General features: G+C 36.1%; 1 protein-coding gene across 1 annotated transcript in view; it reads right to left on the bottom strand.

Moving 5' to 3' along the window:
• The window catches only part of ITGBL1 (integrin subunit beta like 1), a 244353-nt gene that overhangs the window by 113946 nt on the left and 109612 nt on the right, over positions 1-20795 (bottom strand). Inside the window, exons 5-6 of the mRNA XM_005586184.4 lie at positions 18082-18222; positions 14350-14490 (exon numbers count right to left, since the gene is read on the bottom strand). Coding sequence (XP_005586241.3) covers positions 14350-14490; positions 18082-18222 — 282 coding nt within the window. The remainder of the gene's footprint in view (positions 1-14349; positions 14491-18081; positions 18223-20795) is intronic.

The raw sequence follows: 20795 nt of genomic DNA, 5'->3' as shown, positions 1-20795 counted from the left end.
AATGTTCCTTTCTCAGTAATTAATGCAATAAGTGAAATTAAAATCAGTATGGATGTAAAAAAATGGACATTAACAGCCAAGTAGACATACTTAACATTTATAGAGCATGTTACAAACAATATCAGAGAGAGTACATATTCTTTTAAGACTTAGGTTTTTTTTTAGAGCAGTTTTAGGTACACAGCAAAATTGAGAGATACGCAGAGATGTTCCATATACCTCCTTCTCCCTCACGTGCATAGCCTTCTCCATTACCAACAATCCCCACCAGAGAAGTACGCTTGTTATAACTGATGAGCATACATTGACACATCACCATTACCCGAAGTCAATAGTTTACATTAGGGTCCACTCTTAGTGTACACTGTATGAGTGTGAGTAAACAAATAGTGACATGTATTCACCATTGTAGTATCATACGGAGTAATTTCAGTGCCCTGAAAACCCTCTGTGATCTTCCTAGTCATCTGTCCCTCTCCCACGCCTTTCCCCAATCTCTGGCAACCTGATCTTTTTACTGTCCTCCATAATTTTGCCTTTTCCTCAATGTTATATAGTTGGAGTTATACAGTATATGTAGTCCTTCCAGTTTTTTTTTTCAGTTGGTCATATGCATCTAAAATTCCTCTATGGATAAACACACTGTGGTACATCCAAAGAATGGAATATTATTCAGAATAGGATTTTTTTAAATAAACGATTTAATGTATTGCTATTTATTAAGGTCTCACAACCACAGTCAAATTGGGGGTCACAAACTGACAAAAAGCAAGAAATCTAGAATTCAGAAGAGGTCGCTCTTTTTTCCCCCAGATTTATTGAGGTATAAATGACCAAAAAAATTGTAGATACTTAAAGTATGTAGATACTTAAAATATGATATTTAGATATGCATATGCATTGTGAAATGATTACCACAACCAAGATAATAAACATATCCATCACCTCACACAGTTACCTTTGTGTGTGTCTATGTACAGTGAGAATATCTAAGATCTACTCTCCTCATATTGCAAGTAGACAGTATTACCAACTCTAGTAACCATGCTGTACATTAGATCTCCAGCATGTATTCATCTTATAACTTTGAAAGTTTGTATGCAAAGTCTCCCCATTTCTCCTACCCCTCAGCCCTGGGCAACCACCCTTCTACTCTGTTTCTAAGAGTTCGACATTTTTAGATTCCACATATGCGTGAGATCGTGAAGTGTTTTTTTGTCTACGTCTGGTTATTTTACTTAACAGAATGTCCTCCAGGTTCATCCATGTTGTGCCAAATGAAAGGATTTCCTTCTTGAGGGACGAATACTATTCCATTGGGTATGTGTGTGTGTATATATATATATAGATATACAGATTGATGTAAATATATGCATATTATGCATATGCATATCAAATCATGTTACACATATATCTATATATAGATATCTCACGTTTTCTTTACCCACTCATCTTATAACAGACACTTGCGTTGTTTTCATATCTTGGTTATTAGGGATAATGCTCCAGTGACCATGGAGTGCAGACAGCTCTTCAAGACAATGATTTCATTTCCTTTGTACATATATCCAGAAATTCCTAGATCATATAATTCTTTTTTTGATTTTTTAAGGAAACTTCATAATATCGTCCATAATGGCTGTATCAATTTACATCCTCACCAACAACATGGAAGTTTTCCTTTTCTCCACATCCCTGCCAACATTTATCTTTTGACTATTTGATAACAGCCATCCTAACAGGTGTGATGTCATATATCATTGTGGTTTTGATTTGCATTTCCCTCATTAGTGATGTTAAGCACTTTTTCATATACCCACTGGCCATTTGCATATCTTCTTTGGAAAAATGTCTATTCCGGTCATTTGCCCATTTTAAAAAATCTGGTTATTTGACGTTTTTGCTACTGAGTTGTATGAGTTAGATACAGTTTCAACGTTTGTCCTCTCCAAATCTCACATGGAAATGTATTCCCCAATACTGGAGATGGGGCCTGGTGGGAGGTGTTTGGACTATGGGAGCAGATCCCTCATGAATGGCTAAATGTTGTCCTTTTGGTGATGAGGGAGTTCTTGCTCTGGTAATTAACCTGAGATCTGGTTGTTTAAAAGAGCGTCCCACCTTCTCTCAACCTCTTTTGTTCGCTCTGTCTTCCTCTCTCTCGCCATGTGATGCACTAGCTCTGCCTCCACTTTCAGCCATGATTAGAAGCTTCCTGAGACCTCACCAGGAACAAAAGCTGGTGCCATGCTTCCTGTACAGGCTGCAGAAACGTGAGCCAAAATAGACCTGTTTTTGGTTTTTGGTTACTGATTTATTTTTTTGAGACAGAGTCTCACTCTATTGCCCAAGCTAGAGTGCAGTGGCACGACCTTGGCTCACTGCAACCTCCATCTCCCAGGTTCAAGTGATTCTCATGTCTCACCCTTCCCAGTAGCTGGGACTATAGGTGTGTGTCAACATGCGTGGCTAGTTTTTGTACTTTTAGTAGAGATGGGGTTTTACCATGTTGGCCAAACTTGTCTATAACTCCTTTCTTCAACTGATTTGCCCACCTCGGCCTCCCAAAGTGCTGGGATTACATGCATGAGCCACCATGTGCCTGGCCCAAAATAAATTTATTTTCTTTATAAATTACCCAGTCTCAGGTATTTCTTTGTAGCAATGCAAAAATGGACTAGAACTCATATATTTTGAATATTAACCCCTTATTGGATATATGGTTTGCAAATATTTTCTCTCATTCCAGAAGTTGCCTTTTCATTTTTGTTGTTTCCTTTGCTGCTGTAGAAATCTTTTAGTTCAATGCAGTCCCACTCATTTCTTTTTGCTTTTGTCATTTGTGTTCTGGTGTTACATCCAAAAAAATCATTGCCAAGACCAGCAGCATGGAGCTTTTCTCCTATGTTTCTTTGAGTAGTTTTAAAATTTCAGGTTTTACATATAAGTCGTTAACCCATTTTGAGTTGATTTTTATACACAGTATAAGACTAATTTCTTTCTTCTGCATGTGGACATCCGGTTGTCCCAACACCATTTATCAAATAAACTGTCTTTTCCCTATTCTGTGTTCTTGTCATCTTTGCCTAAAGTCAATTGGCTATAAATGTATGGGTTTATTTCTATGCTGTCTATTCTGTTCCATTGGTCTATGTATCTGTTCCTATGTTAGTACCATACTGTTTTAATTACTATAGTTTTGTAATATAATTTGAAATCAAGAGCTATGGTGCCTTCAGCTTTGTTCTTGCTGAAGATTGCTTTAGTCATTTGGGGTATATTGTGGTTCCATATGAATGTTAAGTTTTCTTGTTATTACTATGAAAAATGCCACGAGAGTTTAAAAATTATTATATGTACATATTTATGGGGTAGAATTACATGTTTTGATACATATATAGGTTGTATTATGATCAAATTAGGGTATTTCACATGACCATCACCTTATGCATCTATCATTTGTGGTAAGGGCATTCAAAAGCTTCCCTAATTATTTTCTAATTATAATATGCCATGTCTTACTGTTAACTGTCCTCACCCTACTGTGTAATAGAAGTTGAACTTATTCCCGCTATCTGATTGTAACTTGGACCACAGACCAACCTTTCCCCATCCTCCCATCATCCTCCTCCCGTCTCTGGTAACCACATTTTAAACTCTCTGCTTCTATGATCCCAATTTTATTTTTAGATTCCAATTTTTTAGTTTTTGAAATAAGCTCTTTCTGTGTCTTATTTCACCTAACATGACGACCTCCAGTTGCATTCATACTGTTGCAAATGACAGGACTTCTTTTTTTAATGGTAGAATTATCCATTCTGTATATATACCACACTTTTTTATCTATTCATCTGTTAATGGCCACTTGTGATTCCATATCTTGACTACTGTAAATAGCGCTGCAATAAATAAAGAAGTACAGATAAATCTTTGACATATTGATTTCGCTTCTTTTGGATATATATCTAGTAGTGAAATTATGGAATCATATGCATATTATAGTTCTATTTTTAATTTTTTGAGGAACCTCCATACAGTTTTCTATAGTGTTTGTACTAATTTACGTTTCACCAACAGTGTGTCAGTGTTCTCTTCTCTACCTCCTTGCCAACATTTGTTTTCTTTTGTCTTTTTTAATTATAATTCTATAAAAAAACCGATTCTAAATGGAGTGAAGAGTATCTCACTGTGTTGTTGATTTGCATTTCCCTGGCAATTAGTGATCTTGGTCATATCTTCATATACCTGTTGGACATGTGACTGTCTTCTTTTGAGAAATATTTATTAATGTATTTTGCCTATTTTTACTTGGGATGTTTTCTTGCTGTTAAGTTCCCGATGTATTCGTGATATGAATCCTTTGTCAGATACATAGTTTGCAACTATTTTCTCCCATTATGTAGGTCTATTTGTCATTCTTTTCGTTGTTTCCTTTTTTGATCAAAAGCTTGTCAGTTTGATGTCATTCTATTTATTTTTGTTTTTGTTGCTTATGCTTTTGAGGGCTTAGTTTAAAAATTCTTGCCCACAGTAAAGTACTATCCTATGTTTTCTTCTAGTAATTGTGTAGCTTTGGGTTTTACATTTAAGACTTTAATGCATTTTCAGTTGATTTTTGTATATCATGAGAAGTAGTGGTTTAGTCTCATTCTTCTGCATATGGATATCCAATTTCTCCAGCATCATTTATCGAAAACATTATCTTTTCTCCAATGTGTATTCTTAGCACTTTTGTTGAAAATCAGTTGGGTGTCAGTCATTGGACTTTTCACAGAAATTGCAATGAATCTGTAGATCACCTTAGGTAGTGCGAACATTTTGACAATATTTATTTTTCTGATCCATGAACATGAGATATCTCTCCATTTATTTGTGTCTTCAATTTCTCTCATCAATGTTTCATATTTTTTGGTGCAATAATCTTTCACATCCTTGGTTAATTTTATTTCTAAGTATATTATTTTTGACACAACCGCAGATGAGATTGTTTTCTTAATTTCTATGTTGGTTACTTCACTAAAGCAAAACGTTATCTTATGGAGTCTCCATACTTTATTTTCACACACTTTTAAGCAAATACTAAATGTTTAGCCTAGAGATCCTTAGAGTAAAACCGGTAACCTACATGGAGTTTACAATCCTTGAAGATTAGCCTAGTGTATACAAAAGAGGTCAGAAAAGACATTAAATTTTTTGACACATGAATATACAGTTTGCAAAGAATTGTGAGAAACAGTGGTATGGTTTAGCAAAAATCGACCTACATTATCAATAAAATAATGGGTTCAAATCCTGGTTCTGCTTCCTACAAAGTGGGGCTGGTCAAATGACCACCTCTGAGTTTCAGTTTCTTCATTTTAAAAAGGAAGAAAATATATTATCAATCCACATTTATTGGGAAGTATATTAAATAGTTTAAATGCTACATAAAAGGGAGCTACTATTACTTGTATTCATCAGATCCCACATTATAAGCAGGTAGAGGAAAGCACAGTTTCAATGAGCTTTCTGTAATTCCTAATAAACATGAAGCTACTCATCGCTGCAGATGCAGAAAAAAGTAGATTTCTATAATTGCTGCAAAAATGCATGAAGAATTTTAAAAGTGGAATTACACTATTTAGAAGTACATATAAATGTTAATGGATGAAAATGCAGACTATCTTTAGCATCTGATATTAATGTATATCATCCAATATGAAAATTGGCCTCCAGTGAAGACTAGTCCCTTTTACTAATATTCCTTGAGGTTTGTGGTTCCATCTTCGGAATTTGAAGAAACTGGACAATACACGTATGTGGAAGCTTTTCACCATTTATTTAACTAATTTTTATTTTAAAAAAATCACAAAATCATAAATCAAAGTGGAATGAGACATTAGGGATCACTGAATTTAAATCTCTTATTTAACCCCAAATTCAGTTCAATTCAGATGCTCATTTGTTGATCATCTGTATGTAACAGAGTCTATTTGACAAATTGTTGCCATAATTATCTACTCTAGACCTCAGTTGGAAGGAAAAGAAAATTGTTATTATTAATAAACATACATGACATACAAATATGATTATTTAGACCTTACATTATGGGAATTTTTGTAACAGTTTATGCTTATTAACAATTATATTTCATATGTTGTTGGGTTCTATGGCTTTTGCCATTCATTCACCTCAGTTTAAGAAGTTCCCATTGGGTGTGGTGACTCAAGCCCATAATCCTAGCACTTTGGAAGGCCGAGGTGGGCGGATAACCTGAGGTCAGGTGTTCAATACCAGCCTGGCCAACATGGTGAAACCCCATCTCTACTAAAAATACAAAAATTAGCTGGGCGTGGTGGCACATGCCTGTAGTTCCAGCTACTTAGGAGGCTAGGCAGGAGAATCGCTTGAACCCAGGAGGCGGAGGTTGTAGTGAGCTGAAACTGTGCCACAGCACTCCAGCCTGTATGACACAGGGAAACTCCATCTCAAAACAAAAATAAACAAACAAACAAAAAACAAGGAAGTTCCTATCTTTCTTTATTTTCAGTCTTCAGGTAAGGTTAAGGACAAACATTGCAAATAGATCTGCACTGGAAATGCATATATAAATAATGATTTTAACACATATATCTTTAACATTTAAAGTGCAGTCAATTCTGTTGTTTCATAAGAGCCAATGGCTTTGAAATTCTTGGGGACAAGTGGTTTTATTTCAGAGACAGTTATATCTGTTGTGAGGAAACTGGGCAAAGTACAGAACATGCTGACATTTGTGAGAGACTTGTTGACACTGGAACAATAACATCGCTTGTTGACACTTTAACAATAACATTGAAAACCAGATTGAAGATGGAGAAAAAGTTTCTCTACTCTTGAAAGTTTAATTGCTGTGAAGGTTAGAACAATACATCTAGCAGATGCAGACCCCGGGAAATCCCTAACTACCCAACAGAATGTCCCTGCCACTACAGCCCACCTGAATTCACAGGCAGTGATTCCCCCACAGGAGGATTCCCTCCGTGGAGAGGGAGAATAAAGTAGAAACCTTGGGGGCAAAGGCAGGTACAGAGGGAGACCCATGACTGAAGGGAGAACGTTCTTAAGTTGCATAGTTGGAATCCATGTTCAAAAGCAACCATTATTCTCTATCTGAAGTCCATTCACATGTTGACATCAATTTAAAAAAGAGGGCAGAATAAAACTAATCCTAAAGACAGAAGTTATTCAAAAGAGATTTTTAAAGTTAGAATCCCATCCAATTAGTAACAAAAGTCAGATTAGTTGTGGAAGCCTTAATACATTTTTTTAAGTTCAGATGCTCTAGACCTGCAGGAAGAAATCATTGTCAGTCGTTTACCTTTATTCTCTCATATGCACGTTCTGTTTTCTTACCATTTTATTTTTCTTGGTCAGTTTTTAATTCTCTAAACCTTTTTCCCCTTACATAATTCTATTATTGCAGACTTATTTTTATATCCCATTGCTATTTCTGATGCTCTTCTACAAATATGAGGGGGAAATAGAGCCTATAAGCTCTCACACCTCTTTTCCTGTGTACTTAATGCAGCATCATGAACATTCTCCAGGATCATGCTTCTAACTGCATGCTTCACCTCCAGGCACTGCCAACTATAGCAAAGCTTGGAAGAATATATATGTATCCTTACTTTGACATGTGTGTGATGACTCCTTAATAGCCTTCTCAATAATACACCTGCAGCCAATTGCTTGCACACTGGGATGAATTTAAGAGATTGTCTCATTGCTGCGATTGGCTGAAGGATAAAAGACCTTAGCCCTAAACAGGAAAATATCAAAGTGGGAGAATATTGTTTAGTTCAAGATGGCCAATGTTCCTCCTCAAATCATCCCCTGATATGTCTTCTATGCTATAGCATCAGGATTTGATATCAATTGAACAAGTTCAAGCTGAGGAAAGAAGAGGCATTTAAATATGAGTGACATACGTAAGCCATCCATAAAGAATGAAGCTCCTGAAAGTCAGTGAATGTACGGTAACCAGTTTAAGTGACAAAATAGTGGCACAGAAAGTGTTTGATGGTTTTATTGTTTGGGGAGAGTAGAACTGGTTTTATTGTTTGGGTAAAGTAGAATTTTCTAAATAAGATATCCAACTGTATTTCATAGAAGAAGCAAGCCTAAAAGTGCATGGATAAAGTTTCTATAATTCTAGCCTACTATAATAAAAAATAGTATTGATAACAGTATTGCCTAATTTAAATGTTTATTACAGATTGACAGAAGTTAAAACATAAACATAACTTTTGCTTTTTCAGTAATAAAAATTATATCCTACATATTTCAAGAAGTTAGTCATGTGCTTTCAAAATATATTTTAGAATATTAGAGATATCACTTTAAGTGAAACTGTATATGTCCTATAACATCCTTCATGATATTTAATTGGTAGAGTTTAAAAATCACTTAGAAATGTCAGGTATTGGTACCAGATTCTCAGGCAGGTATTGGGCTTTTCAGATAAGACAGAAAATTATAAAACAAAATTGCAACTTTTCTTGTGAAGTTACCAGTTTCTCAATTCCAATTTTAAAAGTTATGCCAAAGAAGGAATCATTTGGTAAAGTCAAGAAGATGAAAATGTTGGGTTTTGCTATATAGAAGAGTTTAAAGATAATGACATCTATTTAGCATGAAAACCCTTTAGACTGCCAGAACTTACATCAGGGTTTTTTTTTTTTTTTTTTTTTTTTTTTTAATAGACAAATCGTGAAAAGGTCATAAAAGAAGAAATCAGGAGACTTGTGTCCTTCATCTAGATGTGCCGCTATCTTTTCTGGGCCTTATCTCAAATTGCTTTATCTTTCAAATGAAAGAACTAAAAGAAGATAAATTTGCCGCACGGGTCTGAAATGCGATGCTTCCATGCTAGTTTGTCAAATTTATGTGTATGTTAAGCCTGCAGGTTTTAGTTTCATTACTTCTAACCAGTATTCCTTTAAACTGTGTAGGTAGAAGATCATGAAATAGAGATGAAAGATTCAGAGTGGTGCTGTTTGTCCCTGATATCAAACATCAGAAGAATTCAAATAAGAGAAATGCTATATAAAGACCTCTCTGTATGTATATACATATACACATGCACACGCACACACACACACACACACACACACACCCCAATGGCAGAACAATACAGTGCTTGGTGTTGGTATAATCTACCTACCATAAAAATGACTGCAGCCCAAAATACCCATATGAAAAGGAAGATTTGCAGCAAAAGCAGCCACCAAAGTGGCCCGAAGACCATGCTGGGAAGGCAGGAGTTATTAAGGCTCTCAGGCCGTTATAGGAAAAGGTGTTAACCAAACCTTTTCTTGTTTATTTGTAACTATTGTGTTCTTTGGAGTTATGCTATCCAAACTTCAGAAACAGGTGCAGGCATTTCAGGACAAGTGCAGTTGCATCTATTCCAGACAAACACTTCTCTGTTTTAGAGGATACTTCTTTCTTTTTAAAGGATCAAAAAATGCGCGTGAATTTGAATCTGATGTTAACAAGCCTGTTAACATGCTTCCAAAGTAACATGAAGACAATCAATAGGGAAAAGCCTTGGGGAATAACTTAGTGCTTGCTATTTTTTTAAATTCAATATATTAATGTTTCCTTTCAAGAAAATGCAGTCTGAATATACTTAATCATTTCCTTTAGTTTCTTTTCTTAATGCTTTGGCAATCCACAGTGACAAATTTCGCCACATAATAACGGTTCTATCAAAAGATTCCATTTTCCAAACTAATGTAACCCTAAGCCAAAACTTTCCTTATATTTTCATAATTTTCTTAGGCAGGGGAAGCTGAACGATAAAGTTTAAGGTCACATTGCAGCGTATTTTTTCAGTTAAGGGATTTGGGGAAATAGACCTGAGTGGCAAGCAGCCATTAGGAAAAAAGCAGTTATATTAGAATCAGAAAGTAAATTGGGTGTAACAAAGAGGACAGTCGGGACACATCAGGATGCCTGTTCATGCCCTGATCATTTCAGTCACACTCAAATTGGGTCAACAGTATTATCTTTGAGGGGTGCATGTATGTGTGTAGTAAAACAGTCATGTTGGTGCATGGGCGAATGAACATACAAAAACACAGGTATTTTGTGGATGATGAACAACAGATCGGATTAAAAGAAGTAAATAAAATTTATTTATTTGGTGGGTGCAGGGACTGTGTTTCAACATATTTGTGTCCCCTATATTCATGATGTGTTAGGCATAAAATATTTACATTTAAATGCATTACTGAATAGATAAATGGAAATAATGTGAATGAATGAATAAAATGGGAATGTCAATTAAAAGAGCTAACTTAAACTAATCCTTCCAGAGATTTCCTTGGACTTAACTAAGACCAATACTCTCAGGATGGCAAGAATAGGAGCTAAAAATAAAACTTCATTTCATCCGAGCCTTATTATATTCTAGTCTTGCATGAATGACTAGAGAATATTGATGTCATTGGGTTACTTCTATCTCATAACACAAAGGTATTAACATGCTCAATAATCAACTATATGGCACTCTTCTTACACTGCAACTTAGACTGGTAATTAGGAAAAATTTAAAGACTAATAATTCTCTAAGCGTAATACCATACAGCATATAGAATTCTACAGATTCTGTAAGAATGATAAAATACTCCAGAGATTGATGTCTGCTACAGATCATAATGATGTTCAGAGAAGCTTAGTTTCATTAAAAAAAAAATAAATCTGAGTACCCAGAGGACAGTTCTTCCTCAGAAAAATAAAGTAAAATTGGAGAATTGTATTTGCATCACCTGGAGATTAAGTTACATGAGTAGTCAGGCTATATGTGTTTACAGATGACACTTTAATGGCAGTATGAACTTTATCAGGTTACTTAATTTCTCTGAACGTATTTTCTCCTCTGCTAAACTATAGACAGTAATGCCTCCCTGTCTGAGTTAGTGTGTAAATAAAGAACTCAGTAACGGTCCAATAGAGTAGGGTATCTGTAAATATGAGTTTTTTCTTCTTTCCTCAATTCCTCATTCTCAGTGTGGGAGCCAAGCTGTGGAAAGCTGGCCACGTTCAATTCACTTCAACCAGTGGATCATAAAATCACAATAATAGATTGATGTCTTCTTGTCCAAACTACAGTCAATTGTGCCATCACCTCTTCCTACCCCTACCTGTCCATACCCACTGGGTGGAGTCTCATAGGGTACGGAAGAAAGGAAAATGTGAGAAAAAAGAAAACAGGGAAGAGGGATTGGAGGGGAATAGGGTGAGGTGGAATATTAGATTCCAAGGCAGCCTCCTTAATGACACTTCACCTGCTCAGCCTAGAGTAAGCACTCCAAGACTAAATGACTCACTGCAGGAATTGCACACAAGCTTACACAAGGATTAAAGTGTCAATTCAGAAGTCATCACCCATCTGCACCCCATGACCCCACTCCCTCACAGTGAGATGCACTGGCTCATAGGGCCCTGAATTATCACTGTAATGCAGTTAGTTTGAATTTTTCAACCCAGTCCAAAATCAGGATCAACATCAGAATTATGGATTTCACAAGAAAGTGAATACTCATGGGAAAAAGGGGCTCCAAATCAGCAAGTCACACACTTACAATTTTAACATATAGCCTTTTATATGCCTCCCTTATTTTAAAATTGTGTCAATTCACATTTATCTCAAAGGCAATCTCAAAATGACACTGTGGCCTGGCGCAGTGGCTCATGCCTATAATCCCAGCACTTTGAGAGGCTGAGGCGGGCTGATTATGAGGTCAGGAAATTGAGACCATCCTGGCTAACATGGTGAAACCCCATCTCTACTAAAAATACAAAAAAATAGCTGGGCGTGGTGGCGGGCGCCTGTAGTCCCAGCTACTCGGGAAGCTGAGGCAGGAGAATGGCGGGAACCCGGGAGGCGGAGCTTGCAGTGAGCTGAGAGAGCGCCACTGCACTCCAGACTGGGCGACAGAGCGAGACTCCGTCAAAAAAAAAAATTACATTGTCAAATGGCATTTCCTGAATGCCAGCATAGTTTTAACTACCAACTCTATGCTTACAACTTGAAATTCTCTTGGTTTAGCCCTGACCCTGACTCACATATTCAACAGGCTTGGAAAAAAAATATAAACTTTGGCTTACCCTTTGTCCTCTATGCTGGAGATGTCTAGAAACAAACTTGACAGCTTCCTTCCATATTCCCCATTTCAGTAAATGGCACCAACATTTTCCTAGACACTCAGACTAGAAATCTGATAACGATAGCACTCTACTGCCTAAAACCATCATTAGCTCCTCATTGCCTTTAAAATAAAACCTGGGTCTGCAGGAAGGTAAAAAAAAAAAAAAACCCAGTTCTTGTTTCTTAACCAACTTTACCTTTTACCACATGCTTCCTTACTTGGCATTCTGGTAATTTCAAACTGAATCTGGTCCCATGCACAGATTCTATCCCTCTGTTCCTTCTGCTTGGAATGCCCCTCTCATCTTTCTTTACCTGCAAACCTATTTTATTTTTTGGATGAAATCCACATGCATTATGATCCAATAACCTCCTGCAATGCACGAGCCCTACATCTCCACCACTGTGAAGAGCCATATCACCCTAATTAAAATGTCCAAGAGCCCTCTTCCCCACGATTCTCATCATCTCTTTGGAACATAGGCGCCACTCACTAGTCATGAGCTCTTTTATTACCACTGTGTTGACAGCAACAATAATGAAGAACATGAGCATGTATAATGAATAATAGAAAAAATGCCCTCAAGAGAGTAGTGTTCACAAAATGTTTAGGAAATCCTCTGGAGCACAAGACATTATCAGAAGAGGGAAACCCTTCTACAAAGGGAAGATTTAGCAGCAGGCTTTCCCCAGTCAGTCTGGAGAAGGCTTTGAAGTTGCACACTCATAATTAAATGGGGCAGTTCTTTTATCTCCCTTTGCTGGCAAACTTTCAGGAGACCAGAGGAGTTTGTATCCATCTGCATGCACCAATCAGGCAGTCAAGCTTAACAAGATGTATATATGTATGTCTCTACCTTATGGATTATCAAATAGAACTGGACTGAAAATCTATAACTCCATTTTTGCTAAATGATACCTTTTCAGATAGATTTCTGACTGCTTTCTTTTTCTTTGTACTTTTAGACATCCTGGACTTACGTATTTTATTTCTTTGCATTTAGATTGCAAACTCCATGAAGTCAAAGATCATGGCTGTCTCCTGTCTGCTACTGGCTTCTACCACACCAGTAGCCCAGATGTCACTCAGTCCCTAACAGACAGTATCTGCCCCCTAGTATTTACAGTCAAAGATTTTTGAAACTACTAATGGATATTTAATTATAGACTACATTGCAGAATAACTTTAGTTTAATGCCTGTCAAACAGTTAATGCACAAAATAACCCTGGGCGTTGTATTACCCTGTTTTGTAATACATTAATACAGCTGTCCTGATGGCAACTATCCTGTTCATTGTCGACAGCTCTGCGAGTTTTGCAGTCTCAGAGTTGAACTGAGTAGCTATCTAGAGCTAATGGTTCTCCTGGGTGAGGAATTAGACTAACTTGAAAAGAGTGGGTGCCCTCTCATCTCTAGTCTTCGCCAACTTCGGGGATTCTCTGGAGGTTTTCCAAGTCACTAGTAGGAGCACTGCAAATATAAAATGCTTTGGAATGCACATTCAGTTTCTTTTACAGGGTCTGTGAGAATCAGAAATCTTAAAAACAGGAAAATATGTATTTATTTTTATTCATTACTTTTTACATTTTTGTGGTTGAACTGAGTAGCTGAGTACCTATCTAGAGCTAATGATTCTCCTGGGTGAGGAATTAGACTAACTTGAAAAGAGTGGGTGCCCTCTCATCTCTAGTCTTTGCCAACTTTGGGGATTCTCTGGAGGTTTTCCAAGTCACTAGTAGGAGCACTGCAAATATAAAATGCTTTGGAATGCACATTCAGTTTCTTTTACAGGGTCTGTGAGAATCAGAAATCTTGAAAACAGGAAAATATGTATTTTTTTATTTTTATTCATTACTTTTTACATTTTTGTGGGTACACAGTGGATGTATGTGTTTATGGAGTACGTGGGGTGTTTTGATACGGACATGCAATGTAAAGTAAGCACACCATGGAGAATGGGGTATCCATCCCCTCAAGCATTTATCCTTAGTGTTCCAAACAATCTAATTATACTCTTTACATTATTTTAAAATGTACAATTAAATTATTGACTATAGTCACCCTACTGTGCTATCAAACAGTAGGTCTTATTTATGCTATCTAATTTTTTTTGTGCCCATTAACCATCCCCACTTCCCCCTCCAGAAAAATAGGAATTGAAAGAGCCCTTACCTGAACAGAAGTCATCAGAATATCGGTCATAGACAGCTCTACAGTCCCTTTCATCGCACTCACAGGTGTCCCCATGAATATCTCCCCAGTCCCCAGTTGGATCAACATCGTGACAGGTACATTCACCACATACACAAGTCCCTAGGTGGGAAGAAGAATTTTATAAGAATCCAGTCAAGAAAAACCATGAAAGAAAGCATTTCACATATTTCTTATTATTTTCTGCTGCTTACTTTGTATTTGAAAAAAAACCACATATATTAGATAAAAATATTCTAAAAAGGAAAAGCACCATCTAATATTGGTAATAGAGATTCCTTAATAAACAAAAGTTATTATATATTCTATAATTATGTGAGTTGGTAGAATGTGTCATTAGTATTGTGTTAGTTTCCTTCAAAGATAACACTAAAACAATTTATATAAGATATAATCTTTTCCCTCAAGAAGCTTGCAATCTATTTGGCAAAAAGAAAGCTAATAAGAAAGAAAAATTAGCAAACACTAAAAACAATGTGTGACTATTTTGTAAACTAAGACATGAATGCTCTAAGAATTTGGAGAAAGAGGGTCAATGAGGGTTGCAGTAATTAGCAGTGGATGGATTGGATATATACGGATTAGAGGAAATGTTCTAGGAGACATTGGAGGTAGAACTAAGAGAAAGTCAAGAAGAAAAGACTAAGCAATGAAGGGTAGGGATGGGCATAGGGACCCTGAGGTGCATGTTAAAAAAAGACTAAGAAGTAAGGTTTGCTAGATCAGATGAGTCCAGATTATAAAGAATGTTGGAGATGAGATTGAGAGATATAAACTTGGTCATTTGCAGACTTGCAGAGGGAAATACTCATCTGTAAATCATATTTACTCTGTGTGGATTATCAGTAACTATCTTTAGGGCAACCAGCTAATCATTTGATAGAGACATAAAGTTAAATCCTTTTCTTACCTCTAACAACAAAATAAGTACCAGTTGGATTAAAGATTTAAATGTACAAAATAAAACTGTAGAATATGAACTAAACTCTTTTTATTCAAGACCCCCAATGCACAATTACTGAAAAAGGAAATTGAAAATTTCCAAAAAAAAATTGAAAATTTTGGTTGGAAACAAAACACTATAAAAAAAACCAGACTGATAAAGCTGAAACAAGTGGTTAATATGTCTGTAAAAGACAAAGAATACTTACAAAAACATATAAATAAATCATAGGATTGAATATGGAAAGGATTAATATGCCCAAAGTGAAATAGACAAAACCAAAGAATAGGAAATTTCATACAGAAATAATGATAGATAAAGATGAAAAATGTTTATCACTCAGTTGACCACTACTAAGCGGGCAGCAGTGGGAGAGCTTCAAAATAATCATGATTGGCAATTATTTCAGATGTCAGATTGTCAGAGGTGGAAAATATTGCTTGGATCCAGACTTGGTAAAGGTGTGGGACAATGGGTACTTTCTGGCCCTGAACAGAATGTACAAAATGGTACAACTTTCTGGGTAGGGATTTTACAATATGCACTTTTTATATCTGTGTTATTATTTAGACGTATAGCTCGCTTTAATTAATGTACCCAACAGAAATAAAAAGTACACACGAGTATATGTTCAGAAATATAAAATATAGTTGTATTTATATTTTTGAAAAATTACTAGTGACTGAAATATTGATCAATGAGGAATTAGCGCAGTAATGGTACACACATATGGACTAGCTGGCAATCACTGAGTAATAATTAGGTTTTTGCTCCATAAATATGGAAAGATAAATAACATATATTACAAAATAAATAAAAGTGTAAAATTACAAATCAGCATGTACAGTATGATTTGATATTTTTCTTTAATAAGAAGGAAATACAGGGATAGGGCAGCCACACAAGTGAATTTTAACAAATAAATACGGACTGAAAGTTCATGTGACAATATGTAAAAGGAGGTTACACCTGGATGTTAGGTTTATGGGTCATTTTCTTATTTTTCTGTGTACTCTACTTTGTTATCTAGATTTTTAAAAATGAATATGCATTGCTTTCATAAGAGGATAAATGAGTTTGGTCAAGAGGAACAGGGACTAGGAGCACGCAGATGTGAAAAAGCAGCAGCTTCTCAGCCATGTGTAAAGGGGTCCAATATGAAACTCAATAAACTGGGTGGGCAATAGAGGACATTTGTTCTATTAATGGCTATGTCTGCGGCACTGGGTTTTTGGCCCCTGAAGATGGGGAAAAAGGAAGACAAGATAGGTATGTGCAGGGACCAGCGTCTTTCTATTACCTATGGATGCAATGGCACAGAAACGCTTTCAGGGTAGTCAGGCGTATAACCTTTTTAGAAAAAACAATGACTCATCTCAGCACCCACTTCTGCCCTGTCTTCATGTACCCCTGAGTCTCAGAAGCAGTGAGTCTCATTGAGGCAAGCTGCTTCCTATTATGCCTCTGCCAGATCTCCAGGTCAGAACGCTCCCAGCACAGCAAAGTGGGAGGCAGGTGGCTTAGCTTATGTTTCTGAAGGACGCCGTCTCTCACAGCCAACGTAACTCTGCTGTGGAACCTGACCTTAATCCACGGCCCAACCAACTCCATTTTCCACCTCTCTCTTTTTGACAGCTAAATAGTCATTTTCCACAGTACACAGTTCAAGCTTCATATACTTATAAATGGTAACTGTGACCCCTACTGCATAAAAGGACCCATGCAGAAAACACATCCTTATACATAAAAAGAAACCATAAGGTTAATTCGTATGATACTGTAAGATTTAATCCTCACAAAGAGAGGATTTCATGATTTTGTTCCAAGTTCCTGCCTTTTTATTTATTTTCTCTATGTAAAGAAATGTGGCACATTTTGTTCCTCTATGTCAGTTTCTGAAAGGCGGTATGCTACGGTTTCTATACTAGCATTATCTATTACAATGCACGTATAGAAACGAAAAAGAAGTTTTCCACCTATCTGATTTTTTTAGTTTTAAAGAAGTATAGTCACTTTTTAATGTCATCGATAGGCAATGAAAAGTTTAGGATGGCTCTCTTTATCATTATGACAGAGGTAATATTAAGTATTTTCAAGGAATTTTAAAACTATGTTTAAACTGTTTGATTTTATATCAAAAGTTAGTTAACTACCTTTAAGTTATAGTTTAGCAATATTAATATATTTGTTAACTTCCTTTGTAAAGTCAGTGTACATTTCATATGGCTATTGGATACATACTTTGTAAATCTATTGCATTCAATATCACATTTTTATTATTGCACACAGAAGTTAAATTAGTCCATATAAAATCTGCATTTCAACCAAGCCTTCCATTTACTCATAATTAAGACAAGAGGGTTTTCTGAATGCTCTCTGGATAATTAGATGCTCATGCTGTAGATGGTTCTGTTAGTCAAGAGACATTTAACAGAAGTATCTACAGGAATTGCCTTTTAGCTGTACTGTGCTATTTCTGGAGGGCTGCCAAATAAATTACAGTCCCTAAGTTAACTGTTTATTCAGTGAAGCTTAAAGAATGACAGCAACTTTCTTATCTTTCTCTTTTCTACTCAATAAAAAACAAGACAGAAAAGACTGTTGATATAGTAAATGTTGATTTACATCAAAGTAAATGATTAGAAGATAACTTCCTCCCACACTAGAGGACAAAGAGAAGAAAAGAAGTGTTAGCAATTAAAAGCTTTGTTTGCCTCCCCATTATGTAGTAACATGTATGAACGACACACCTCTGTTACTGCAGATTTTGCCATCTGGAGATGTGCATCTTCGCTTGCTTTCCCAGGGGGTGATATCGCACTGGAATTCACATTTATCTCCATGCCAACCAGCCTTGCAGTAGCAGTTTCCACAGTAACACTTCCCATGGCCTTTACCCAAAATGAATTTTATACAGTGAGGAAAAAAGCAACTTTCATAAGCAGAATTAACTTTCTATCTTTTTGTGATCACTTTGGCCTTCTGAAATAATGTCACAGTTCAACATTCCTTGCCTAAAATCATCAAATTATACAGCTTTCTCCAAACACATCATGGTTGTGCCTTTACCTGCTTAATTACACAAAAAGAGCAAAGTGTCCTTTAACTTGGCCTAGACAGAGAACTGACTGAAAGTATTTTTAACGAAATGACATGAATGACCATGAGAGTCTATTACTTTTCCATCTCAAATGCACGTATCAAACCCAAATATATATGAGCATTCACTCTAAGGACGTTTCTTGAATTAGTTATTAAAATATTTCATTTGAAATCAACTATTGAGAAACCAATGGTGCATATTTACCTAGATACACATTATGAAGGACCAAACAACTCTTTAAAGCAGAAGAAATATTTCATCTTCTCACTCAACTGTGTCACACAAGCTGTTGGGTTCTACCATGTGAAAGAGGTTTTCAGCCTAGTCCATGTTTAATCCTCATTTAGACAAATAAAATACCACGGGCCCTCGGCCTCACGATCAGACTCCCTTTCGACTTGTCAAGGGGATACCAATGACAGCTAAGGGCACTCATCATTTTGTGTCCAGATGCCCTCTTTCAGCTCCTACCTCTCTGTAACCTGTCACCTGCTCATCTGCTCTTGCCTCCAAGCCATCTGTAGTGAATTATCCCATCATTGCTTTCCTCATCCACATCTAGCAATCCTTCTGCAAATTCCCCAAAGATGGCATTTATCCCAAAATTTACTTCTTGTACTCTCATCTTTGTGGTTATATCACCTAAGCATAAATGTAGGTCCTTGCTCTTGTTTTGTTTTTAGTCTATTCTTTCTGTATTATAGGAGCTTGTGTTTTATCAGTCTATGGCTAAAGTCTTTGTCCTTTCCATCTCCCTTCTCTTACAGTCAAAATCCCCCAAAGACAATGCAAAACTGATTATGAGACTACTTTTCATTGTCTTATAAGCATATTTATCATTCTAACGCTATGGTATCTCTGGCCAATGGCAAGAACTTTAGTAGGACCTGTAAAACTCACTTAAGAAGCAGGAATTACAATAGAATATTCTGGTCTCCTATGCTGTTCACATCCAGCAGATGAGGCTTCCATCAAGAAGACATACATGTGAGAGACAGAGACAGACAGATAAGGAGAAAGAGTGCTATCGTGAGACACAGAGAAAGAGATAGGGACCCAGTGCCATGTTTTCTGTCTAAATAAGTTATAATTGGGATATTCAAAGAAAATCACTTCTTAACCTAACAATCAGTGACCATTTCCATAAAGAATCTGAATTTTAAATTTGTTTACTTAAGCAAGTGCAAAGGCTGTCAAGTGATTTAATCGGTACAGAAGATATCATCTATATATTTTATTTATGAACTTAAAACGGTGTCCACTTGCACACACAACTAAATCACATCCTAGTGATATATCACAGGCCTCAATAACTCAAGGATTACACTGAAGAAAAGCAATAGTGTATATTAATTGCTTTTCTTAGGAGTCAGGTTTGTAAGATGCAATCACCTCTTTAGACTACAGAATTTATTTTCTTTGTAATTTCAGAAAATTTATACAGAAGGTGCTACATACGTAAGGCTTACTATATTAACAAATAATAGAAAATCTATATTTCTCACATCCAAATTCTTTAAATATTTATACAAGTCAGTATCGAATTCGGGTTCTACTAAGAAACCTTTGAGTTAGAGGTAAATAAGGAAGCAAAAATTATGTAACGATACACATCTATGCAGATATGGAAAATTAAACAGATATCCACATAACTCAAATAAAAATATTGAACAAGACACATCTGAATAATTGAGATTAAAATGTGTGCTTTAGGACAATACATATTCCACACAATAAACATAATTCTTTGCTTTGTGCAAACTGATAGAGCAAGAAAATCTCTATTTGTACTGCTTCACTGATGAACTGTAGAATCATCTCTCAGCAGATTGGTTTCATGTGAATGACACATGGAAAGATTTACAATCCCAGGCAATGTCACCCCCAGAGGGTGTTTACTAGAGTGCTGGTGTCCTTGTTCAGAGACTTTGCACCATGAAATTGCTTAAGCCTCAAACAAATGGAAATAACAACTAGAAAGTTTGAAAGTTAAGCATTTTCTGTTGTGTTAAGTTACATGTTTCTATGTATACATGCAAATAGACTCTGCTTTGTTGGTGTGTGTCACCACACACTGGCCCCAAAGCATGTTCCAGTCTTCTTTTTTTTTTCATCTGTAATAATTAGAAACTAAACTTGAAGAGGACAAATACATATATTTTTGGATGGATTTGTCTAATTGATCTAATTATTTTGGATTGAGCCCTTTAAGAGAGACTTGTCTGAGCAGCATCTTGCTTAGGTCATTGGCTTGGAAAAATGAAAACAACAATTTTGTGTTTGTTTGCTTTATCCAGGTGGGTTGTACAGCCAGGAGATCAAGGAGGAAAGGCCAGTCAGGCCTAAAATAAGTGTATTTGT

Source organism: Macaca fascicularis, chromosome 17 (assembly GCF_037993035.2).
Source record: "Macaca fascicularis isolate 582-1 chromosome 17, T2T-MFA8v1.1".
Classification (NCBI taxonomy): Eukaryota; Metazoa; Chordata; class Mammalia; order Primates; family Cercopithecidae; genus Macaca; species Macaca fascicularis.
The sequence above is the reverse complement of the archived record's forward strand: the minus strand, read 5'-3'. Positions and strand labels throughout refer to the sequence as shown.